Genomic DNA, 27,201 nt, shown 5'->3' with positions numbered 1-27,201 from the left:
ACTTATCAAATTTTACTAAGGTCATCTGATACCTATCATATGGCTTGCTATTTTGTGATTTTCTTTTCTGCATGACTATCAAAGTTTATGTGAAATCAAAAATATGTGATTTTTCCAAACAACTCTAATACTTCTCTCCTACCTCAAAATAGTCATCCTTCTAAGAAATTAGAACTGGATCCTAATGCCTATAGGTCCACGTTAGCCAAGAATCAGGAGAAACAGATGGAGGATTAAGAACTCCTTTACACCTACTTCAGCAAGTATAATTTAGCTACAAAAAGTGACTCTATGAGTCATCAATTCTGAGTAAATATGAGTACAACCCATTTATTTTAATGTACATTCCAATACTTAATGCAATTAATATGTCTTCAAAAAGAGATGAGGAAAATTTTGAGCTTTTTTCTTAACCAAAATTCACAAGGTTGACTAAAGCATACACAGAAATAAATCAAATTTCATAGTAAAGTATGAGAAAGAAAAACACTCTAGAGATAAAGAACTTATGAACATGCATCTGAGAAACCATAATATATAGAGTTTATGGATGGCTACAAGAACTTCATAATAATTAGTAGCAAGTTAAGACTGAAATTCTTAAAATATTGTGAAAGATATTCAATGGTTCTATTCATTTCAAACTCTTTTAGTAGTCTATGCGATCCAATAACAAATTTTGAAAGCTTAATTGTTAATTATAGTATTAATGGAAGGAGAAAACAACCATGATGAAATGAACTGAGTAAGTTCTACTGTGTTTAAATCCATTGTTTTCACAAAAATATCTTTACAGTGTTCTTAAACACCTACCTCTTGTAGAACTGGGATAACAGGTGGCTTTCTCTGCTGCAGGAAGTACAGCACCATGAGGATATATGCATATGAAGATAAACTTCCCCTGGAAGCATCTCCAATGTCACAACGCTAAAATATATATATAAAGATTAAAAATAAAATTTCAGAGTTTCATTCCATACAGAAGTACTGACTACTTGGACACACCATTTTTTAAACTCATTGAACTAAAAAATGTCCAAAAGTTCAGTTACTAACTGTTATAAAGGGTGTGAGGAAACAGGCACTCTCATACATTAACGATGAAAGTATAAATTAGTACAAACTTTATGAAGAATAATTTGGCAATATCAAAATGATAAAAGCATTTCTTTTGACTACCCATTCTAAGAATTTATCTTGCAAAAATGCCCAAAAAAAGTGTGAAATTACTAAATTTTTTATTGTAGAACTGTTATAATATGAAATAATTTCCAAGATCTTTTAAGAAAAGCAAGATCTATGAATCAAAGCAAAGTGTATAACAATGTTTTTGGTGTACTTATACCTAGAATAAACAGGAGGTAGGAAATTCAAGCATTTGCTTGTACTGGTATGATATATTTCTGAAAGGATACAGAAGAAATTTTAACACTGCTGCCTCCAGCAATAAGCAATGGTTGGATAGGAGATAGGTGGAGAAGACTTTCTACTTTCCAATATAAACACCTTTATTTTATTTATTTTTTCTGGTGGGGGATTGGGGGAGAAAGGGGATTAAACACAGGAGCATTTAACCCATGAGCCATGTCCCCAGCCCTTTTTGTTTATTTTCTTTATTTTGAGACAGGATCTCACTAAGTTGCTGAGGGCCTCACTATGTTGCTAAGGCTGACTTTGAACTTGAGATCCTCCTGCCTCAGCCTCCCGAGCTGCTAGGGCATAAACACCTTTATATCTTTTGAATTCTGAACCACATGAGTACATCAGCTATTTAGAATTTTTTTCATAAAAAAAAATACCAAAAAGACTCCTTGAGCCAGGCCCCATAGGACCCCTGTCTGGACTGACTAAGCTCCATCTCCAGGATCCCTCAGCCTGACAGATCACTCCCTGCCTCTGGGGCCCTCACATCGACTGACTGCTCCCTGCCGCCAGGACCCCCAGACCGACTGACTGCGCCCTATCACCGGGACCCCAGACCGAATGGTTGCAACCGGCCTCCAGGATCCCACAACCACACCAAACACACCTACTCTCCAGGAACCCTGCCTGACCAACCACATCATGCCTCCACCACCTTCTGCTGACCATGGCCACACCCTGAGCTGCAGCTCCCTATTTGCCAACACATTTTGAAGCCAGAGCAGCCATCTTGGATAATCCTGGAAGTGGAGCTCCTATCTTTAGGTGGGGCAAATCCCATCCTGAGACACCTGCTGGAAGCTTGAAGCTCATTGTCAGGTACCTCTCATGCATCAGGCTACTGAACTCTGGAAGGTTTCATTACTATATGACTGTTATACTGTAGATTTTCTTTTTTCTCCTTATTGAAAAAATTGCAGTTTTTATTTCTTTACTTTTCTTGCTCTCTTTTCCTTTTGTTTACCTGTTCCCTCAGAGTCTCTCCCTTTTTTGCATGCTAACATCCAATTTCTTTTGATTACACTCTCACCCTTTCTATTATCTAGAACTACTGTACATTTTTTTCTTATCCATTAACAGCCACATTCTACATCCCTCTGCATTCTCTTTGTACTCCATTTGAAACTGCAGGCCTTATTGCAAATCTGTTTGTTTTACTGAAGATAATATTTGAACTCATTCTGTTTATTATGACAATTTTGTTATTGTCCTCATAGGGACTATTTGGTCTAGGATTACATAGTGTCTGAATTGGGCACTGCTAATATTATTGATTTCCCCTTAAAGAAAGGGTTTTGGAAACCTACAGGGCTACTATAAGCATACAGGGGGAAATCTGCAATACCCCAGATCTGCACTGCTAGAGAGGAAGATACATGAACAACATGAAAAAACAAGGGAAGAAAATTATCCAAACAAATCTAGATTCTATATTAATAGAATCCAATGACAGTATGGTAGAAGAAATGTCAGAAAAGGACTTCAGATTATACATGATTAAGATAATTCGTGAAGCAAAGGATGAGATAAGAGAGCAAATGCAGGCAATGAATGATAATACCAATAAGCTGAAAGAGCAACTGCAGGAAGCAAAAGATCATTTCAACAAAGAGATTGAGATTCTCAAAAACAACCAAACGGAAATCCTTGAAATGAAGGAAACAATAAAACAAATAGAAAACTCAATGGAACGCATCACCAAAAGACTAGACCACTTGGAAGACAGAACCTCAGACAACGAAGACAAAATATTTAATCTTGAAAATAAAGTTGCCCAAACAGAGAAGATGGTAAGAAATCATGAACAGAATCTCCAAGAACTATGGGACATCATGAAAAGACCAAATTTAAGAATTATTGGGATTGAGGAAGCCACAGAGATACAAACCAAAGGAATGAACAACCTATTCAATGAAATAATCTCAGAAAATTTCCCAAACCTGAAGAATGAAATGGAAAATCAAATACAAGAGGCTTACAGAACACCAAATGCACAAAATCACAACAGATCCACACCAAGGCACATTATAATGAAAATGCCTAACATTCAAAATAAAGATAGAATTTTGAAGGCCGCGAGAGAAAAGCATCAGATTACATATAGGGGGAGACCAATACAGATAGCAGCAGACTTCTCAACCCAGACTCTAAAAGCTAGAAGGGCCTGGAACAATGTATTTCAAGCTCTGAAAGAACATGGTTGCCAACCAAGAATCCTATACCCAGCAAAACTAACCTTCATATTTGAAGATGAAATAAAATCTTTCCATGATAAACAAAAGTTAAAAGAATTTACAAATAGAAAGCCTGCTCTATAGAATGTTCTCAACAAAATATTCCATGAGGAGGAAATGAGAAACAACAATGTAGGTCAGCAAAGGGAGGAACTACCTTAGAGAAAAACCACTCAAAGGAGAAACCAAGCCAACTTAAAAACCAAAAATAAGCCAAATGACTGGGAATACAAATAATATCTCAATAATAACCCTGAATGTTAATGGCCTAAACTCATCAATCAAAAGACATAGACTGGCAGAATGGATTAAAATGAAAGACCCAACAATATGCTGCCTGCAAGAGACTCATCTCATAGAAAAAGACATCCACAGACTAAAGGTGAAAGGATGGGAAAAAACCTACCACACACATGGACTCAGTAAAAAAGCAGGGGTTTCCATCCTTATATCAGATAAAATGAACTTCAACCCAAAGTGAGTCAGAAGGGATAAAGAAGGACATTTCATACTACTTAAGGGAACCATAAATCAGGAAGACATAACGATAGTAAATATTTATGCCCCAAACAATGGTGTATCCCTGTGCATTAAACAAATCCTTCTCAATTTCAGGAATCACATAGACCACAACACAATAATTCTGGGTGACTTTAATGCACCGCTGTCACCACTAGATAGATCTTCCAAACAAAAACCAACCAAAGAAACCATAGAACTCAATAACACAATCAATAACCTAGACTTAATAGACATATATAGAATATTCCATCCATCAATGAGCGGATTCACTTTCTTCTCAGCAGCACATGGAACCTTCTCGAAAATAGACCATATGTTATGCCACAAAGCAGCCCTTAGGAAATGCAAAAAAACAGAGATACTGCCTTGTGTTCTATCAGATCATAATGGACTGAGAATAGAAATCAATGACAAAATAAAAAACAGAAATTACTCCAACACCTGGAGACTAAATAATATGCTATTGAATGAGACATGGATAACAGGAAACATCAGGGAGGAGATTAAAAAATTCTTAGAGGTCAATGAGAACGACGATACAACATGTTGAAATCTCTGGGACACTATGAAAGCGGTACTAAGAGGAATATTCATTGCATGGAGTGCATTCCAGAAAAGAATGAAAAGTCACCAACTAAATGACCTAACATTACTGCTCAAAGCCCTAGTAAAAGAAGAACAGAATAACAGCAAAAGCAGTATAAGACAGGAAATAATTAAAATCAGAGCTGAAATCAATGAAATTGAAACAAAAGAAACAATACAAAAAATTGACAAAACAAAAAGTTGGTTCTTTGAGAAAGTAAACAAAATAGACAAACCCTTAGCCACACTAAGAGAAGGAGAGAGAAAACTCAAATTACTAAAATTTGTGATGAAAAAGGAAATATCAAAACAGACACCACTGAGATACAGAACATAATGAGAAGCTACTTTGAAAATCTGTATTCCAACAAAATAGAAACTACTGAAGACATTGACAAATTTCTAGAGACATATGCTCCTCCCAAACTCAACCAGGAGGACATACACAATTTAAATAGATCAATATCAAGCAATGAAATAGAAGAAGTCATTAAAAACCTACCATCCAAGAAAAGCCCAGGACCAGAGGGATTCTCAGCCAAGTTCTACAAAACCTTCAAAGAAGAACTCATTCCAATACTTCTCAAAGTATTCCAGGAAACAGAAAAGGAGGGTACCCTACCAAACTCATTCAATGAAGCTAATATCACCCTCACACCGAAACCAGGCAAAGACACATAAAGGACCAATATCCTTGATGAATATAGATACAAAGATCCTTAACAAAATATTGGCAAACCGTATCCAAAAACATATTAAGAAGATTGTGCACAACGATCAAGTGGGGTTCATCCCTGGAATGCAAAGATGGTTTAACATCCGTAAATCAATAAACGTAATCCATCATGTCAATGGACTTAAGGATAACAATCATATGGTTATTTCAATTGATGCAGAAAAAGCATTTGACAAAATACAACACCCCTTCATGCTCAAAACACTAGAAAAAATAGGGATAGTAGGAACATAGCTGAACATTGTAAAGGCTATTTATGCTAAGCCCATGGCCAACATCATTCTTAATGGAAAAAAACTGAAGTCATTCCCTTTAAAAACCGGAACAACACAGGGATGTCCTCTTTCACCACTTCTATTCAACATTGTCCTCGAAACTCTAGCCAGAGCAATTAGGCAGACCAAAGAAATTAAAGGGATATGAATAGGAAAAGAGGAACTTAAGCTGTCACTATTTGTGGATGACATGATTCTATATTTAGAGGATCCAAAAACCTCCTCCAGAAAACTTCTAGACCTCATCAATGAATTCAGCAAAATAGTAGGCTATAAAATCAACACACATAACTCTAAAGCATTTTTATACGCAAGCAACGAAACAGTTGAAAGGGAAATGAGGAAAACAACTCCATTTGCAATAGCCTCAAAAAAAATAAAATACTTGGGCATCAATCTAACCAAAGAGGTAAAAGATCTCTACAATGAAAACTACAAAACACTGAAGAAAGAAATTGAGGAAGTCCTTAGAAGATGGAAAGATCTCCCATGTTCTTGGATAGGCAGAATTAATATTGTCAAAATGGCCACACTACCAAAAGTGCTATACAGATTCAATGCAATTCCAAATAAAACCCCAATGATGTAGTTTACAGAAATAGAGCAAGCAATCATGAAATTCATCTGGAAGAATAAGAAACCCAGAATAGATAAAGCAATCCTTAGCAGGAAGAATGAAACAGGGGGTATCGCAATACCAGAACTTCAACTATACTACAAAGCAATAGTAATGAAAACGGCATGGTATTGGCACCAAAATAGACAGGTAGATCAATGGTACAGAATAGAGGACACAGACACAAACCCAAATAAATGCATTTTCTCATACTAGACAAAGATGCCAAAAATATGCAATGGAGAAAAGATAGCCTCTTCAACAAATGGTGCTGGGAAAACTGGAAATCCATATGCAACAGAATGAAACTAAACCCCTATCTCTCACCCTGCACAAAACTCAACTCACAATGGATCAAGGACCCTGAAATCAGACCAGAGACCCTGCATCTTTTAGAAGAAAAAGTAGGTCCAAATCTTCAACTTGTTGGCTTAGGATCAGACTTCCTTAACAGGACTCCCATAGCACAAGAAATAAAAGCAAGAATCAATAAATGGGATAGATTAAAACCAAATAGCTTTCTCTCAGCAAAGGAAACTATCAGCAATGTGAAAAGAGAACCTACAGAGTGGGAGAATATCTTTGCCACTCATACTTCAGACAGAGCACTAATTTCCAGAATATATAAAGAACTCAAAATACTCTACACCAAGAATACAAATAACCCAATCAACAAATGGTTAAGGAAATGAACAGACACTTCACAGAAAAAGATCTACAAGCAATCAACAAGCATATGAAAAAATGTTCACCATCTTTAGTAATAAGAGAAATGCAAATCAAAACTACACTAAGATTCCATCTCACCCCAATTAGAATGGTGATTATCAAGAATACAAGCAACAATAGGTGTTGGAGAGGATGTGGGGAAAAAGGTACATTCATATATTGCTGGTGGGGTTGCAAATTAGTGCAGCCACTCTGGAAAGCAGTGTGGAGATTCCTTAGAAAACTTGGAATGGAACCACTGTTTGACCCAGCTATCCCACTCCTCGGCCTATACCCAAAGGACTTAAAATCAGCATACTACAGAGATACAGTCACATCAATGTTCATAGCTGCTCAATTCACAATAGCCAGGTTGTGGAACCAACCTAGATGTCCTTCAATTGATGAATGGATAAAGAAACTGTGGTATATATATACAATGGAATATTACTCAGCTATAAAGAATAATAAAATTATGGCATTTGCATGCAAATGGATGAAATTGGAGAATATCATGCTAAGTGAGATAAGCCAATCTCAAAATTCCAAAAGGCGAATGATCTCACTGATAAGCAGATGATGACACATAATGGGGGGTGAGGGGGGGCAAGAATGGAGGAAGGAGGGACTGTATTGAGGGAAAAGAGGGGTGGGAGGGGTGGAGGGGAAGGAAAAAAGAACAGAATGAATCAAACAACATTACCCTATGTGAATGTATGATTATGCAAATGGTATGCTGTTACTCCATGTACAAACAGAAACATGTATCCCATTTGTTTACAATAAAAATTTAAAAATTAAAAAAAAGACTCCTCAAAAATTTCTCCTAATGAGTGGAATTACCTTACAGCTACAGAAGTTAAAGGAATGATTTCTCTGATGTGAAACACTTGGCTTCATTACCAAAGTTTCATGTAGCTATAACAAAACCATCATGCTGAAATTATTCCATGAGGAGATTCTAGAAAAGTAGTTTTATCAAGTCTTATATGTAGTATGTGCCAGCACAGGAATATCTAAACAAATACGCTTTCCTACTGAAAAGAGTGATTTATGAAATGAAAATCTGACCAAGTCATTTCCTACTAAAACTATTCCACTAACACATTCACAAAATTAACTATTTACTAAACAGCTACCATAAAGTAGGCACTATACTGAACTAGGAAAACAGATTCCTATCTTCATGTAGTTTATACATTTAGGAAAAGAAAAAAAATGCAGTGTTAAAACAAGTGTTTCAACAGACACGAAAGATTTTATTTGTATTATTTTGTTTTGATTTCTTGATCAGAAAAATTAATCATTAAACCCAAATACCAGATTTCCTAACCCAGAGATTCTTTTTTTAAAGGATTTTTCATACCTTTTTTATTTATGTATTTTTTTAATGTGGTGCTGAGGATCGAACACAGTGCCTCACACATGCTACGCAAGAACTTTACCACTGAGCCACAAACCCAGCCCCAAAGATTATTTAGAGTTTGCCAACTACCACACCTAGGGGTAAAGATCATTACTGCACTGAGAAGTTTTACTACAGAAAAAAGACTAGTGGGTTGTACATGGGAATAGAACACACCTAACAAAAAGACTACTACATTACCCTAATAGGTATAATAAATTCAACACATTTAATATAATGTATTTTTTTTTAAAGTTCAGATACTAATGGGGAGGCTAAGGCAGGAGATCACTTAAGACCAGGGTTCAAAGCCATCCTGGGCAACACAGTAATACCCTATCTTTGGGGGGTGGTGGGGAAGCTAGGTAAATAAAAACTGAGACAATATTTTTACAAGTCCAATTATCTGTATGTTTCACTTTATCCTGATTATTACAACAAAGCACATCATTAACTTTTTCAGAAATACCTTAGCAAACACTTTCATAGTATATCCCAAGTACTGTACTCGAGGATCAATAGCTGCATAAGTAGCTAGCATTCTTGTGTTATGTTGAGCCTGAAAAATAATTACATATTTGAAAGCATTTCTTAAACTTACAATAAAGATAAAAAGATATAATACACTTCAAACAGAATATACATAAATGTAAATTTTAAAATACCTATTAACAAGTTAAAAACTTACCTTCAATCTGAAGGCAACAGCAAAATGGATAAATATACTCTTTCCTTACAGTGCTCACATTTGAAATTTTTAAACTTACAAGGTATAGTTGGTAACCTGTAAACTGAAAATAAAGCGTAACTATACCTGGCCTGTAAAGAGAAACTTACCAATGTATTATATAAACTGATATCGCCTTCTAATCCACTTCGTCTGTGTTCAAATTTTACAATAGGCACTTTGGCAGTGGTTATAGGCAAAATGTTTCTTAAACCTGTTGAAAAAAAAAAACAACAACTTATGTAGGTCAAATAATTTTCATAATGCTGTAAAGTATTTTCTTTTGTTTTAAAGCAAAGATTTAAACTTTATACCTGGATGTCTCTTAAGAATTTTCGCCAAATTTTCAATTATTTCCTTACAATTTAATTTCTAAAAAACAAAACAAACAATAAAGTTTGATTCAATTTGGTCTTTTGCAAATTCTACTATCAGTTATGCATTGCATACTAATACTTAAAATTTCTAGTCATAATGCATTATATATAACCTTGCTACTCAATGTATATGTGGTTCATAGACCCACAGCATCAGCATAATCTGGGAAAATAAAAGAAATGCAGAATCACAGGACTCCTCCCCTATCTACTGAATCATAATCTGCATTTTAACAAAATCCAAAAGTAATTCACATGCAGATGAGAAGCACAAAGATAGGAGGATAATATGGTTTTTAATATGTGAATCAACAACTAGAGATGGGTTTGGTAAGGGCAAAGCAATAGATTAAGAACACAGATTCTGAATTTAGATAAAGCTGAATTAAAATTTTGAACTAAGTATTGACTAGGACTGATCTCTAATCCCTCTCAGCATCATACTTCTCTACAAAATCAAGACAATCATAAATTCCTCCCCTAAAATAGTTGTTGGGAAGATTACACGAAACACATTTATAAAGCATTCAGCAGTAAGACTGACCCAAACTGAGTACCTGAACTGTGAGCTGTTTATTATGTTGATATGTTGATAAGAAATGATAACCAGTGCCTATTCCCACAAGGAAATTCTTACCTCTACAAATGTAAATGTACTGCTTTTTTAAAAAAAAAAGAGAGTGCAGAGTTGATAAGGTAATGATAATCAAACTACAAGGAACAAAGAGGATAATAGTATTATAAATTAACTGTATTAAACTGAAGGGTATAAACATCAATCCCAACAGTTATTATAAAATCACCCTTGTGTGAAGCAATAGCCATTGCAGTTTAATTGGGTATTTTCAAGGGAATTGTTAGTTACTAGTTCATGCACAATAAACTGAACAAAAGAGGCAATTTTTCTCTTTATTATGCAAAGATACAATTATGATAAAATTTTAAAGTTTCAATAATGTCTCATATGGAGTAAAATATTTTTTCCGTTGCTTCAACTTCTGTATGTGAATGGCAGATTTTACATAATATACAAATCCTTGGTGATTAGAAGTCTTTATTAAATTTTACATAAAATATATCTGTAAATCTTAACTCAGGGGCTGGGGAGATAGCTCAGTCGGTAGAGTGCTTGCCTTGTAAGCACAAGGCCCTGGGTTCGATCCCCAGCACCCAAAAAAAAAAAAAAAAAAAAAAATCTTAACTCATTTCTTGGATAAAAATCATTTCCTATTCCTTCAATTCTTGCTCTTCAAAATGGAGATAGGCAGCATCTTTTCAAGTAAATAGTAATAAGTGAAACATGAAGAAAAACAAATTACTTGTTAACATTTCAGTTTCTTTATAGAACAAGATAGATGTTAACACCATAATCAACTTCTTAGGGCTAGAAATAAGGATCTACCACCACCTTTGCTCTAGATATGACAACACAGTAACCACCTTTTGAAAGGACTATTTCAGAAATGCACAGGTACACTAATCTGCTGAATTCTTTTATAATTTAACAGAGGCAATACTGACACCACTGTATATGCCAGAAGCTTGGCCTCACCCCATCTTGCAAGTAGTTCCTGATTTTAAAACATGAATACCAACAGCTATGCTGGTAAAGGACATCTACAAGGATTCCTCCTTTTCTAACTGGTACTATAAAATTATGGGATATTTCTTCCCTGTTCAATCCATTCCTTTTTCCACTAGAGCCTGGATAATCTCACTCCACTATGGGAACCTGGTACACAAAGAAGAAAAGCCTAAGGACCCACTCTAATGCTGAGACTTCACTGGAAGAAAGTCTACTCCTGGCATCTGAAGGTGGAACTCAGAAAACTTTCAATTTCATCAAGTAGTGGTTAGGGTCTACAGTACTATAAGTAGTTTTTCATCTACATTACGGGTTAAAAAATTACAAAGAGGCAGTGAAAGAGGTATGGAAAGAGCATGAACTCTGGAGTCAGACTGACCTGGGTTCAAATCCTGGCTCCAACACTTACTACCTGTGTGAACTTGGACAAGTCAGTTTATTTTTCAAAGCCTCAGTTTCCTTATCTGTAAAATGGGGTAAAAAATATCTACCTCGAAAGTTGGTATAAGAATGAATTAAGATTATGTATGTCTAAGTGTACACTGGGGACTAAATCAATGTTAGTTCCTTTTCCCACCCAAAATGAGTTTCTAAAACTTATTTATAATATTGCTTCCATGGAAAAAATATGAGTGGCCCCAAAGTACAACTAACTTTTAGAACATAACCCAGTTAGAACTTAAGATGACTGCCTGTATTTTCTAGCTATCATGATACAAAGTCATTACCTAGGGGAAAATATCAAAAGACAGAGTAAGCAAAACCAACATTAATAACCAAACTGAAGCACCAGCTTCTCATTGGTTGTAAGGCAAACATCTCAACTTTATGGCATACTGACTTTTTACAAAATTTCATTATAAAGCATTTGTAATTCTCAGTTACCTAGCTTTTGCATTATAAATGAATGAAATGGCAAATTTACTTAAGATCTGAGTATCTTCTCAATTGTTAAAGATTTTACATTTCAAACACTGCTATTGCTAATATATTTACACAGAGATTATCATCATGTATTTTGTCAATATTACATACAAAAATAAAAAGATTTATCATTACAAAAATAAATTCCACATCCCTTTCCAAACATGAACTCTTACCTCTGCATTTTCATGGCCTTCCAAGGTCATACAAATATCTAGATCACTATCACGAAATCCAAATCCATTTTTAGAAGAGCCAAATAAACACAATCTTGCCTTTTCTAAGCAAAGGAAAAACAAGTCAAAAGTCTTAGGGAAGAGGAATCTCCTAATGTCTACTAGTGGTCTAACACGAAGTGATCTTATCCACTTTTATGATTTAAATTACTTACCACTGGAAGACATACTGAGAAATTCTAAAACATTCTTATCAAAAGGTCCAAATCTTTTGTTCAAGTTCCCATACCATGTATCCACTTGCCACTTGCTCCCTCCATATCATAAATTCAACATGTCTAAACTAAAATATCAACTTCACCCCAAACCTAGTATTATTCCTATAATCCCTATTTTCAGTAAATAGTATCATCATCTATTCAATTTCCCAAGTCAGAAATATATGTGAGATCCTAATCTCTTTTAACTACAAATCCATCTACTTTCATTTATTCTCAACATCACTACCAATAGTTCGATCAATATCTGGAAATTTACCTCTTGAAAATAAACCTAATTCCTTCAGGACATAATTCAAGAAGTTTTTGCAAACACCATCTTAGTACAATAGCATTAATAAATTCTCCTCCAAAAGTGAATGACTAATTCACAAGATAAAAATTATGATAGGGTTATTCCTTCAAATTTAGAATTCTTCAGTAACAATTACAATTGCAAACAAGTTGCAACTTAATAGGGTTGGACTTTTCTTCCTCTCAATTCTTAAGTAGACTACTCACTCAGAGAACAAATTCTGTATTTTCAAAACTAACTTTCATCTAGTTCCAATGCCCTACTTGAAATATGAATGACAATTGAGAGGCATAAAAGAAGTTATGGTTATTAGCAAATAAAAATATCCGTTTAACAGGGACTTAGATTTGATCAAAACTTTATATATACTAACAAATACATTTTTAAACAATCTTATAGCAACAAATCATCTTTCAAAATACAAATTTATTTTGATTATAACTGACTGTTTTTCTAAAATATTTGGACCCAAAATTCTTCATTCTTTACCCTCAGGAAGAGGCTGAAAACCTCTTCCTGCTGTCTTTGCTACCTCCTTAAATACCACAACCCAACTGTTCAGCATAATCTTGAGATCATCCTTGATTTCCTTCTTTCTTTCATAAATACCACAACCCAACTGTTCAGCATAATCTTGAGATCATCCTTGATTTCCTTCTTTCTTTCATATCTCACTGGTGATGAATGCATCAGCAAATCCTGTTGGCTCTATCTTCAAAATATTTCCCAGTTTCCAACCACTTCTTACCTTCTCCAAATCACTACTGCTTCATTTGCACTTATGCATCAGCTTCCTAAATGTTTCCTTGCTTCTACTCTTAAGGCTCTACATTCTGTTCTCTCAGTCCATGTCATTTAATGGCTAAAACCTTCCAAAAGTTTCTCATTAGGTACTCAAAATAAAAGTCAAAAGTCCTACTACCAACATCCATGAAACAATCCCTAGGCTCTCTGACCTCATCTTTCTATTACAGTCTCCCTCACTCTACTCCAACCATACTGTACTTTTGGTTTCAATCATGCCAGATACAATCCAATCTTGGTGTTTGTACTCACTAAACTTCTCTGTACAATGTTCTTGAATAGTCACAGAACTTGCTCCTTCATATTGTTAGGGATTCTACTCAAATTTCACCTTATCAGAGAAACTTACCATAGTAACCCATCACTTCTTTTATCTCCTGCATTTAATAGCATTTACTATTTGCTGATATAATATTATATATTTAGTTGACTATTTAGTTATTAGTTGACTGTCTCCCCTCTGAAATACACACTTCATGAAAGCAAGTTTCACCTCTTTTACTAGCAATGTATCCCTAAAAATTAGAACACATAACATTCAATAAATATTTTTTAAATAAATGAATGAACCCAGGACCACATGGCCACAGTAACAAAACAATCAATTTTTAACCTATGACATACCATCATATTCTTTTTGAATAAACTTTTCCAAGCCAATTAAAATTTGCTCCCTGTTGTGTTGTTCAGAGAATGGTGGTGATAACTCATCTAGAATAAGAAAAAAGGGAGGAGAGAAAGAGAAAGAAAAGTAAGGAAAATAGATTCTGAAAATATCTTCAAGTTTTTACCCTAAAATACTTAACATTTCATTGTTTGTTGACTCTTCTTTGGCAGTGGAGCAGCCAAAAAGATAATTTTTAAAGACCTGTTTACATTTCACATGATTATTTTCCCTATGAGATACCTACAAATACATCAAATATATTCAATTTTTCAAACTACTTAGTATTTATATTTTTCTAGACATTCCACTCCTCTCCTATATCCATGCCTGTTTTTCCCTCCTGTATTCATATTGCTACCCTAGGCATCTAACAATTTCCTAAATCTAACAATTTCCTTAAATGCCTGGTCAACACTCAAATCTTCCCTATAAACTACTCTGCCTAACCATAGTCTTAAAGACTTCTCCTTGACACAATGTGGCACCTAATTTTATAGTGTCTTGAATTTTCCAGTTATTCCATTTATATCAATCCTATTTTTCCAATAGGACTATACATTCCTTATGAACAATTTTTTTTTCTTCTTTCCTTCCCATTTCTACCTCCAGATATCCCCAAAATTTAATACAGGAATAATACAACAATTTATCAAAATTTTGCTATGATGAAATTAAACTAATAATCAGTTTTTTTTAAAAAACAAATATAGCATCAGTGGTTATGGGAGGAAGTTGAAAAGATGAAATGCAGGGTGTGTGTGTGTGTGTTTGTGTGTGTGTGTGTGTGTGTGTGTTTTTTAAGGCAGTGGAACTATTACTGTTCTATAATGGTAGATACATGACATAATGAATGCTATAATTCAAGTAAGTGTCTCCCAAAAGGCCCATATGCTATCTAGGTTTGGTCTCCAACTCATACTGGGAGTTAGTGAAACCTTTAAGAGGTAGGGTCTATTGTGACATGGGGGTCTTCAAGTGTTTGGGGCATGCACTAAAAGGGCCTATTTGGACCATATTCCCTTCCTCTTCTTTTCTTTCGCATAGCGGCTTTGAAGTGAAGTTTTGCCATGCCATGTGCTTCCAACGTGGAATACAGCCTCATCAAAGGCCCAAAGTGGAAGGGTTAACCAACCCTAAAGTGAAACCTCTTAACATCAAAACCAAAAATAAACCAAAAATAAACCTTTTCTCTTATAAGATGATTTCTCTGTTATCTATTACAGTGAGAAAAAGCTAACACAATGCATTCGTCAAAACCCATAGAACTTTGTAACACAGAATGAGCCTTAAAGTATGCAAATACTTCAACATCATGGAGGAGGTCAAGACTCTCAGAATGGAATGCAGACTGTGACTAAAGAATCTAATTGTATTATAAATGTAAGATACAACTTCATTCAACAGAATGGAGGAAAGTGCTGGCCTAAGTAACTTTGAAAATTAGTAAAATCTGTAAATCTGTAGCTTAAAGGAAACTACAGAGAAGCACTGCATTCTAATTGATGAAGTTGTTTCCCATGGGACCATGAGTGCTTTAACAGTTTTGATGTTGCTATACAAGTGTACTGAAATGAAACAAATAGGTAGTAGATGGTGGGAACCAGCATTATCATTACTGGAATGGGAGTTTACAAATAAGCAAAGAGAGAGGCTAGAATGAGCCATGGTACTCTAGTATGTAGTTGTGTTTAGCTTAAGCATAGATAAGATGGTTACACACAGAAATATTTATACATAAATACAAATAAATGAGTCAGTATATACACATATATTTTCTTCCTGTGAGAAGGCCTGAAAGCAAAAACACACCAATAGCATCAAAACACCTAGTACACATGTCTCAGTTCCTAATACCATTATCCCATATAAAGAAACAGGCAGGGGTCCTTGGAGAAATTTTTAAGTCTAAGTCAGAAAACATACATAATGATTCTGGAGCATCTTGTAGTACCAGAAGTAAGGAAGGGCTATAAAACAAACCACACACTGATGAGGGCACATCAAAGTGACACAGATGCCAACTGAAAGAGCTCCCAAATTCTAGTCAAAGCTAGAATTAATTTATTAATAAATTAATAATTGGATTATATTCCAAAGTATAAAATATCTGAGTCCACAGTGAGAGAAAAATGCTAATAAAAATAAATGTAATGAATTGTACCTTAAAGTTTTTTACAGTGCTGTGATCTAATCATTCCACTCAAGTATTTATCCAAGGATAAAAATGTGTATGACAGATTTATTTGTAACAGCCAAAATTTAGAAACAAGCAAAATATTGATCAACAGGCAAGTAGATAAACAAACTAACATGTCCATACAATAGAAAAGTACTTACTCACCAATAAAAAGAAATTAACAAAACAACATGGATGAATCTCAAATAATTATGCTGAATAAAGGAAGCTAAACCACACCCCCAACAAAAAGGAATACATTCTATGTAACTGCATTTACACAGAACTCCAGAAAATGCAAACTCATCTATAGTTAAGTGACAGAAGCAGTTAAGTGTCTGCCTTGTAAGAGGCAGGAACAGGGAAGGGTAGGAGGGAAGAATTACAATGCAGAATTACAATGTCATGTTATGACATCAGAAATCTTATCTTACCTGAACACAGCAAGCAATGCATAAATGTTTGATGAATAAAGGCATGCAAGACTTTACCCAGAGTTATCTTTATAAACACTTCTCTCTATAGACTTTTTTATACCCTACCAAATCAAAGGTATTTATTCCCCCAAATGGTGCATATTAGGCTGTTGTTATACACGATCTTCTGTATTTGCAAATGCAGAAGGAGGTTCATCTCTAATACCACATAATTAATTCCAATTCTTCTGATCTGCCTCAGTTAAAATTAATTGGGTGTGCACGGTATTTTGTTTACCACTATGGAATATAGCATTCTACTTCCAATTATGGCAATTTATATACGTGTGTTAAACATTCAAGTAGGGCAGCGCTGTCCAAGAGCACACAATTACAAAAATGTTTTCTATTTAGACTGTCCAATGCAGTAGCCTCCAGCCACGTGTAGCTACTGAGAGCTTCAGGTGTGTCCAGTGTTAACTGAGGAACTTAATTTTATTTCATTTTAACTAATTTTAGGTTGAATAGTCATACCTATGTAGTAGCTACATTAAATAGCTCAAATCCACAGTCTAAGTTCCTTAAAATTAATACATATGGGAGCAATTAAATTCCCCCTGGCATTTACCACATTACCCTGAATACAGTAGGTGTTTAGTAGATATCTATGCTTGGTCTCTACAGTATTAAAAAATCTCTACCAAAACAAAATAAGCAAATTGTTCTTTAATTAGAAAATTTAACTTCCAAGAAAGAATGTAGTCCCAGTAGACAGAGTAATAAAACACTTACCAAAACACCTTTTACATACTAAATCAAGTATTTCCCGAAATCGGTTTGTCATTGGTGGTAGAGGTTTTAGATCAATTTTCCTGAAATCCTCTGGGCAATCATTTTTTGAATGACCATCCTTTTTGCAGATGCTGCATACTATCGTTGGCGGCTATACAAGGGTAGAAAAAAATCTAATAATCTTTTGAGGCACTTCATCAGATTCCAAAAAGAATCTTTTATATAATTCAGTTCTGATAACCTGTGCTTTGCGGAGATTAAAAAACAAAATTGTTAATGAGATGCAAGCAATTCAAAAACTGTTTTGAGCAAAACACTTTTTCCTCCACTAAAATGGTTATCAGTAACAAATTCACTTGAGGGTGTAAGATAATGAAAATAATAAGAGATACCAAAGGCATGGTTAACTGAAATAGCTTGATTAGCTCCCAAAGGGAAATATGTGTATTATATTTTTAATTTACTGATATCTAACAAAGTAGTTTATAAATTTTAAACTGCACCTTTCAATTCACTCCAAACATTTTCCATCTTCAGAATCAATTAACCATAGAATCATTACTTAGTCAATTGGTTCAACTACATCAGTGTCCACAGACCAAATTGCAGGACTTGACTTGAAAAAATAAAATTATCTCCATAGAAAGAAGGATTAAATAGCCACAAAACTGAACTTCAAACCTTGTAGCTCCATTTTAAATATATTCCAGTGGACCACCAGGTGTGATTAAACAGTAGAATTTATGCCAACTAGTCGAATAAAGCACATGGTTAAGGAAGACCAGTACTCTTTATCATGACACATCCAGACTTTAAGTGTCTTCCTCCAATGTTAGCCAGAACATTTACATAGTCATAAACTCTGAGGCAAATTATACACACTTTTATGGGAATAATACACCGTGGGTTAATTAAACGTACTCCAGGAACTTCTATCATCTTTTCAAAGCATTCTTTTTTTTTTTTTTTTTAAATAACATATAGAAGGGAAATTCTTTTGAAATGTTACAGATAACTAGTAAAAATAAAAATGGGAGAAACAGTACTCCTTATTGAAATTGCTAAGTTTAGTGGGAGGAAAAGTATAAAACATAAGAAATACACTGTAGTTATATAATTAAGAAATTTTTCTAACAATCTATCATTTATTTCATCCTTTCAATAGTTCATATGCCCTAAATACTGCAACCTAGATAAAACGCAACAGATATGTCCCTATATAGAATGAAGAAATACTGCTTAGTGGAAGGGGGAAATGAGAAGGTGTTGGTCAAAGATTTATTCAAAATAACTAAGTCCTAGATATCTGTTGCACAACCTTAGGCCTGTGATTAACAATGCTTTATTATATTCTTAAAATTTTGCTAAGAGGAAAAAAATTTGCTAAGAGAACAGATTTAACATTACGTTCTCTTTCTACAAAAGGAAAGCAGGAGACTTTTGGAGATGATGGATAGATGTGCAGCATTAACAGTCATGATTTCATAGGTGTATGCTTACTTCCAAACATCGTTATATACATTAAATATATACAGTTTTTTAAATATCAATCATATCTCAATAAAGCAGACTTTTAAAAATACTGCTTTGTAATTAGGTTAAAAATCTTAAGCTTGTCCATAAGTAATTATTGATAAAACAATAAAACTGAATGACATTCCATTTTTTTTTTAATATTCTATTTGGCTTACATATGCTTTGAATAATCATTTTTTCATCCTGGAAACTTATAATGATATTTCCGTTAAATATATTGTACTTAAAGCAATGTGATGTAGCTAAAGTTTTATTAACAAAGTAGTTATTACTTATTTTCTGCTACTGGATCATTGTTGATTTTATTCATTTGTTTGTTTTGAATACTGGGGACTGAAACCAGGGGCACTCTACCACTGAGTTATATCATTTCCCTTTCTTATTTTTTATTTTCGGATAGGATCTCATTAAATTGTCCAGGCTGACCTCAAACTCATGATCCTCCCTGCCTCAGACTCCCAAGTAGCTGGGATTACAGGCATGACCATCAAGCCTCGTTCACTAGAGTATTTTCTACACTTTCAATAGTTAAAGTTCAGACTCTTCCACTTTAAAAGTAGAGAAGTGGGACTGGGATATAGCTCCATGGTAGAGAACTTGCCTAGCATGTGCATGGCCATGTTTTATCCCGAGCACTGGAAAAATATATATATAAAAATAAAAGTAGAAAAGTTAGGATCCCTATAATTCATAAGGTTTAATACAAAATCTGAAAGAACTCAATGGCAGCAACAGAATCTGAATTCTTCATTTTTTTTGGTTCCTGATCTTATTTTGCTTCGTCTACCTTTAGTATATTTATGTTCTCTTCTCTACCAAAAAAGACAAAAACAAAAAAACCACTTTAAAATAGAATATAGAATTTTAAATCTTTCATTCTTTTTAGAAGAAAAATAAGCATATGTATAAAAATAAGCAAAACAAAATACATGGTGCTAAACTGATTTTCATAAAATAGGATGAATACTTTTATGTATGAGAAAGTGAAGAAAAACAACTAGAGTGCTAAAATCTCTTGGTGCTTTACAGACGCCATTTAAAAGCAACTATAGGGAAAGTGTAGAAAGTAAAAGACAAATACACACCAAAATCATTCCAAGACAATAGTCACTACCACAGAAGACACTTTTACACTCCTAAATCTAAAAACTATAAAGAAATACGAAGTCAGGGGTAGGGACATAGCTCAGTGGATAAGAGCATGAAGCCCCTGGGTTCAATCCCCAGTATCACGAAGAAAAAAAAAAAAAAAGACAAAGTTATATTGCAAAATCTTACAGACTGTTTACAAACTGTATCCTACCTTGCCAGAGGTTAAAATAAACTTATCAAACACATAATGTAATTCCTGGGAGGGGAGGTTATCATCATCATTAAGGTCAGAAGCAACTTCTGTAGCTTTGCAGTTGCAAGAGGTAGCAGATATGTCGGTGCACATAATCTGATGTGAACTTTCTGCTTCTATATTTGACCTGCAGTCTGTTCCAACAGATTCATCTGGGTCAGGCAACCCAATGCAATTACATTGGCTGAGCTCCTTTTTTAAACAAGTTTCTGAAGGCGCTAAGTCATTTTGTTTCTTAACTGATTTTGGCTCTAAATCACTGCCTTGATTGGCATCCACAGAAAGAGATGAAGATTCCTGTTCATGGTTAGCCAAATCTAGTTCATTTACCAACAAACTGTCATTGTTAATAATACATCTCTGTGATGTACCTTCCATTTCATCATGTTTATCAGGTTGACCTCTTTCTGTATTTATTTTTTCTGTGCTTTCCCCAAGCAGACTGCAACAGTTGGTTGCCACATTGTCAGACTTCACTGGTTTCTTATTGCTTACTTTCCCCTTCTCTTTTTTCTTGAAATCCACTGTAGTCTTATTTCCACCCTTCCTCTGGGGACAGGCAAAATACCGATAAGCTGCCCTGAATCTCTCCACAACATATTCATAAACAAGCTGGCTGTTTAAGCTCCGTGCAACATTCCTCTTGACTGAAAATGGATCTAGTAAAAAAGAAAATGGTCAGTAACTTGTCTCTACTAACAAACTACATTTCCATGCTTATACAAATAGAGTTTAACTGTTAAATTGTCAGCAGAGCACTTTTTCCCAAGGTTTTTCTAATCTATAATACCAAAGATGGTTCGAATAGAAGAAAAATAGCAACATCTTTTCCTTTGTTTCTTCCATAAAAGAAAAGGCTAAAAGGAAACAGAGAGAAGATAATAAAAAGTAACTAATAAGAGGATAACTGAGAAGGTCCATTCATTAATTATAGTTTCAGTGATGAAATTATGGGAAAAAGAAGCTATGCCACTATGCCACCCTACACAATATCATTAAATGAAATTTTTCAAACTTCAGGACCAATTAATAATTTTCATCTCTTGCCAAGGTAAAATTAATGTTTGGGGGATATAATATAGAACCTTGTTTGTCAAAATCAATTATTCTTTATCTCAGTCAAGGGATAAAAATATAATAGTTGATTGGATGACAGGTGGCACCAAAAAAAAAAAAGTCTCCAAATTAAGTATAACACATCATCTCACCTTCAATTGCTATTCGCCTTTTAGGCCAGTTTTTGTTCTCTCTTGTTAAAATATCTTGTATTCGTACACATATGACATATTCCTCCAAAGCAAAATCCAGTGTGTAAAATTTTAGCAGCTCTAGCCATAACTGTCCCAAGGATACCTGATTTGGTGTTTCCAATGTTAAGGGAGACTGAAAGATAAAAAATACTTTTCATTTAGGCTTCACAAAACTATGAAATCAATGACTTTTCAGTTAGAAAAGACCTCAGAAATTGTTTTCAAAAACTAAGGACTGAAGTAGTAATTTGTCAAAAATCAACCAGTTTGAGTCCCAGTTTACTGATTCCTAGGAATTTTGTTTTCTTTTAATTAAACCAATGATTCTCAACTTTAACTACACATTTGAATGATCTAGTGAGCATTAATGTACACTAATGTCTGAATTTGACACCATTCCCACTCCGAAGAGTCTGATTTAACTGATCTGGGTTATTATACCAGACACTAGGATTTTTAAAGCTTCTTAAAGTGATTCTCATGTACAGCCAAGGTAGCAAACCTCTGGATAACTACTACAGCTACTCATTGCAATAATTACCTTACAAATCTAAGTAAATATCCTGACTTTCAAAAAGTTCCTTCATTCAGACACATTTCTTTAGAACATACTATTCCCTGGAATAAAAATGAGAGTTCACACTTATACATGACGCTTGCCACGCACTATGAAACCAATTCACTTCTAAGAGTGGCACATATACTATAATACGATTCTATGCACCAGATACTATAAGGCAAGATTCTGACTCAAGACCACCTGGCTACTGAATCCATGTTGTCCATCATTTTACTATACTGCCACTCAGATAAGATGAGGTCCTACTTCTTAGGCTACTAGGACAGAGAGAGCAGTTTAACAATTACAGTAAAGGTTAGGCTACATGCTAAGATAGAACTCTAAATCTGATAGGTCATAACAGAAGAAGTAATATCTGAAATCCAAAGGAATGAGATAGATGAAGACTGGTGAAAAGTGATCACTATGCAGTATAATGGCATGAAACAATCATTCACGCATTCAATTCTATAACTATTTGTTGAGTCCTGACTATGTACCAGGCAATATACTAGGTACTTAAAATATATCTTAGGGAAAAAAATCCTAGATCCTTGATTTAATCAAGTCTATTTTCTAGGAAAAGACAAACATACTTAATAAGTAAATTACATAAGTAACTTAGAAGAAAAGTGCAGAGAAGGTAAGAGCTATGGGGGAAAAGTTAAGATAGAAGGAATAGGAACATGGGACCAAGAGAAGTCACAATGTTAAGTTCAATGGTCAAAATCAGATCTGCTGAGAAGGCATAAACTAATAAGAAGGTATACATGTTCTAAGAATGAGGAAAAAATAGAATAAACATACGCAAAGTAAAAGTGTGACTACCTTTAAAGAGAAAACCATTAAAGTTAGTGTGATAGATTAAGAGTAGAAGAAGAAAACAAAAAGCTATCCAGCAAGAACTGTTTGCCTTTTGTTACAAATGAAATGAGGAGCAACTAAAGCATTTTTAGTATAAAAAGTAGGAGGGGTATGACCTGACTTGATTTTTCAGAACCACCATTCAGATTTTTGTGTTTAAAGTAAAGGAAAAGGGTAGACTGCAGGGAAAACTGCTAGAAGAGACTACAGAAGTAATCCAAGCCAGAAATGATGATGGCTACAACAGGAAGGTAACAGTGGAAGTAGTGACAGGTGATCGAATTCCAGATATATTTTGAAGTAGAGATGCCAGAATTTCCTAACAGACTTGATATGGGGTATGAAAGGAAGAGAGGAGTGACTTCAAGGTTTTCTTGTTTGGTTTTGATACTATGGTTTGAATGCAGGGAAACTTTTACCACTGAGCTAGGTCCCCAGCCCATTTTATTTTTTATTTTGAGAGAGGGCCTCACTAAGTCCCTGCTAAGTTGCTGAGGCTGGCCTTTAACTTGTGATCCTCCTGTCTTTGCCTCCTCAGTCACTGGGGTTATAGGCATGTGCCACTGTGTCCAGCACTCAAAGGTTTCAACTCAAAGGATGGAGTACTAGCAACTGAGCTGGGAAATCTGCATATGGAACAAATTTAAGGAAAAGGACAGGAGTTCATTTACACACATTAAGTTTAAGACACCAAAGCAGACACACTAAATGGGCAGTTGGATGTACAATTATGGAGTTTGAGAAAGAGGTCCAGCTAGAGATTTAAACTTAGGAGTCATCATTGTACAGATGATATTTAAAATCCAAGGATTGGATATGATTATACCAGAAATGTAGACACACAGGGAAAAATAAAAAGGAATATGGCCCAAGCCCTGTAATACTTCAACATTAAAAAATTCAAGAAGAAAAAAGGAGGAACCAAGAAAGGAGACTGAAAAGAAATAACTAGCTACAGGTGTAATGCCTGGAAAGCCAAATGAGGAAACTTTTCTAAGAAAAAGGAAGTAATCAACCAGCAAATGTTGCTAATAAGTGCAAAGAAGATAAAAATTGAGAAATGACCATCGGATTAGTAATGTGAAGATGACTGACATTAATGACGTGAGTTTTGGCAGACTGAAAAATTGGAAATAGTGGATACAGATAATTCTTTCAAGAAGTTTTATGGCAAAGAGGAGCAAAAGAATAGCTGGGAGGGGAGTGATGTCAAGATTTTCTTTAAAATGGTAGAATTAAAAGCATGTTTGATTTAACAGAAAATGAAAAACTGGTAGTTTAGGAGGGAAAGGGAACATTGCTGGAGTAATATTCTGGAATAAAAAAGATATGGGATTGAATACACTAGATTAAAACACTGGAAGTTCCATTATGAAAGCAGGCACCTAGGCAGAATATGTGAGTATAGATGATAAGGTGATAACGGTGAGTGTGTAGAAGTTCTCTTCTGATTCCTTCAGTTTTCTCAGTGACATAAGGGGCTGAGAATACTGGTGGTTTGAGAATAGAATAGAATGGTCTAGGAAAGTAGGAGAGATGAATGGAATTAAGAAGTATATCCAGGGAACCATAAATAATTCAGTACAGTTAGAACAATGATTTCCAGAAATGTTCAAACTTCTATAATAATGCTCTGCTGAGGAGCCTAAAATCCAGTGATTGTAGATACAGACTTCTGGAAGACAGAAGTTCTTGAATGTTTACCTTCAATTTTCTAGCACTCAAGATAATGCCTGGCACATAGTAGGTCCTTAATAAATGAAAGTTGAATCATTAAATAAGCAAGCCATCCCCTCATAAAGCAAAGGGGCTTATTTCTCCACCCAATCTGGCAGCAAAATTCCCATATACTGAAGTTTTGGTCAGAGTCAAACTACTAAAGGAAATTTTCTTTGTTTAAATGAAAAAAAAGATATAAAGAATAACCTTGATAACAACATGATTCAAACAATTCAAGTCTTCCAAAATGAGGTATAAATTCATTAGAGAATCTCAGTACTAAAAAACTAAACCAGATCAACCCCTCACTTTATAGATGAGGAAAATGAGGCCAAGAGGCTTGCTCAAGGTCAGTCAATCTACTATTCAAATAGCTTCAATTGAAGTTATCACAAATTCTACAGATAGAAAAGCCAAAAACAAAAAACAAAAACAGCTTACTTTGCCATGTTTTTCCTTCATGGCATTACTTTGGTTGTCTGTTTCTGTCTTCTTGGTATCATCTTTTGGTTGGTCTGCCTTAGCTTTGTTTTCCTCAGCAATTGAGTTTTTCTCAGTTGCACTACTTGAATTATATTCCCACTTCACAAACTTCTCTTCTACTATGCCCTTCAGCTGAAAGTCATCCATTCTTTTTGGGTCAAAGCCTTCAATCTATATAAAAAGGCATTCCAAATTGGTAGTGGAAAAATTATTAAAAATAAAAAATAAAAAAGATGGACAAACAGACAAACCAGAATTCCAGCTTAAAATGTTTGAGTAGAGCACTCTGCAAGAGCAAACTATCCATATACATGCACATAAATGTCACACACTGAAGCTTACCCAACTTCCAAGTAAGCAAGGAAGAAGAGGGGGTTTTCTTTGTTGTAGAAAAAACATCACCATTAAAGCAAAACAGTAAGAAGGAATTCCACCATCAGTTTGGGAGTCAATATAGCACAACTGCAAAATCAAAGAGGAAATAAACTAGCATTTTGTGTTCTTCAACTTACATAATAAAAAAGTAGCTTGTTTTTTCTACCTTGATCACTAAGAAGTTCAAACAACAATGAAAAATCTAATAATCTGAAATCTCATCACCATGAAATAAGTCAGTAATGTGTTAGTGACTATCTTCTTTTCACTTATTTCTCCACATATATAAATGTATGTACATATTTCAGTTAAACAGAATCATATTATATATGGTGCTTTTGTTATGGACACCTTTTAAAGATTTTTTTTTTTTTTCCTCCCCTCTACTTCTGTTTTGGCATTAACTTCTATGTACTCTTTCATGTCTTTTTCTATACTCAAGTTACCATATGCAAATACATATGCATACCTATGTTTACATAAATATAGGGAGAATTTTGTGGGTTTTTGTTGGTTTTACTAAAATAGCAATTACAGTCATCTCCCTGTATATTACTTTTTTTTCTTTTTTGCAGAACCCCAAAGTCAAAAATAAAATTATTCATTTTTTTAAACTTTTATTCATTTATTACATTAACTTTTCTTTCTGACAGTGATTTTTTTTAAAAAATTCTTTTCATACATGTATATAGGGTAATAATGTCTATCTCACAATCTACCATCCTGCCCTTCCCCACTCACCCTACTCCTCCCTGACTCCCCTCTGTACAATCCAAAGTTCTTTCATTCTTCCTTATCCACCCCCACTATGGATCAGCATCCACTATTTTACTCTTCTTAAGAATGCATCAAGAAAGTTCATCTAAGTCAGCATAAATCTAACACATTCTTTTAAATGGTTAAACTACAGTTTATGATCTAGATAACTACTCAACAGTTCCTCCACTCAAGGACATTCATACACTTTTGAATTTGTGCCACTTCAAATAGTGCCACAATATTTATCTTTACACGTAGTTTCAAATGCTGGTGCATATTTCAATTAGTTATGTTCCCAGGAATATGTTTGCTGAATTTTAAAATATGTGATGTATTTTAATTACCAAAGGGTTACTCTCCAATATCACTATAAGAATTTCTGGGGTCTGGGGTTGTGGCTCAGTGGTAGAGCACATGCCTAGCATATGTGTGAGGCACTGGGTTCGACTCTCAGCACCACATATAAATAAATGAATAAAATAAAGGTCCATCAACATCTAAAAAGATATTTTTTAAAAAAAGTATTTCTGTTGTTTTCATTAACATGAGTGAACACACTCCTTCCAACACAATTATCAACTTAAAAATTGT

General features: G+C 34.5%; 1 protein-coding gene across 9 annotated transcripts in view; it reads right to left on the bottom strand.

Moving 5' to 3' along the window:
- The window catches only part of Tut4 (terminal uridylyl transferase 4), a 117,729-nt gene that overhangs the window by 29,973 nt on the left and 60,555 nt on the right, over nt 1-27,201 (bottom strand). For 8 of the 9 annotated variants that reach the window (XM_047521407.1, XM_047521429.1, XM_047521423.1 and 5 more), the window contains exons 10-20: nt 25,819-25,938; nt 25,435-25,647; nt 21,810-21,984; nt 20,560-21,260; nt 17,721-17,871; nt 14,294-14,380; nt 12,293-12,396; nt 9,545-9,602; nt 9,341-9,444; nt 8,973-9,062; nt 814-927 (exon numbers count right to left, since the gene is read on the bottom strand). In XM_047521407.1, the coding sequence (XP_047377363.1) occupies nt 814-927; nt 8,973-9,062; nt 9,341-9,444; nt 9,545-9,602; nt 12,293-12,396; nt 14,294-14,380; nt 17,721-17,871; nt 20,560-21,260; nt 21,810-21,984; nt 25,435-25,647; nt 25,819-25,938 (1,917 nt within the window). The remainder of the gene's footprint in view (nt 1-813; nt 928-8,972; nt 9,063-9,340; nt 9,445-9,544; nt 9,603-12,292; nt 12,397-14,293; nt 14,381-17,720; nt 17,872-20,559; nt 21,261-21,809; nt 21,985-25,434; nt 25,648-25,818; nt 25,939-27,201) is intronic. The other variant, XM_047521460.1, reaches the window with a different exon arrangement.

Source organism: Sciurus carolinensis, chromosome 1 (assembly GCF_902686445.1).
Source record: "Sciurus carolinensis chromosome 1, mSciCar1.2, whole genome shotgun sequence".
Classification (NCBI taxonomy): Eukaryota; Metazoa; Chordata; class Mammalia; order Rodentia; family Sciuridae; genus Sciurus; species Sciurus carolinensis.
This window is presented reverse-complemented; position numbering and strand designations above follow the sequence as displayed.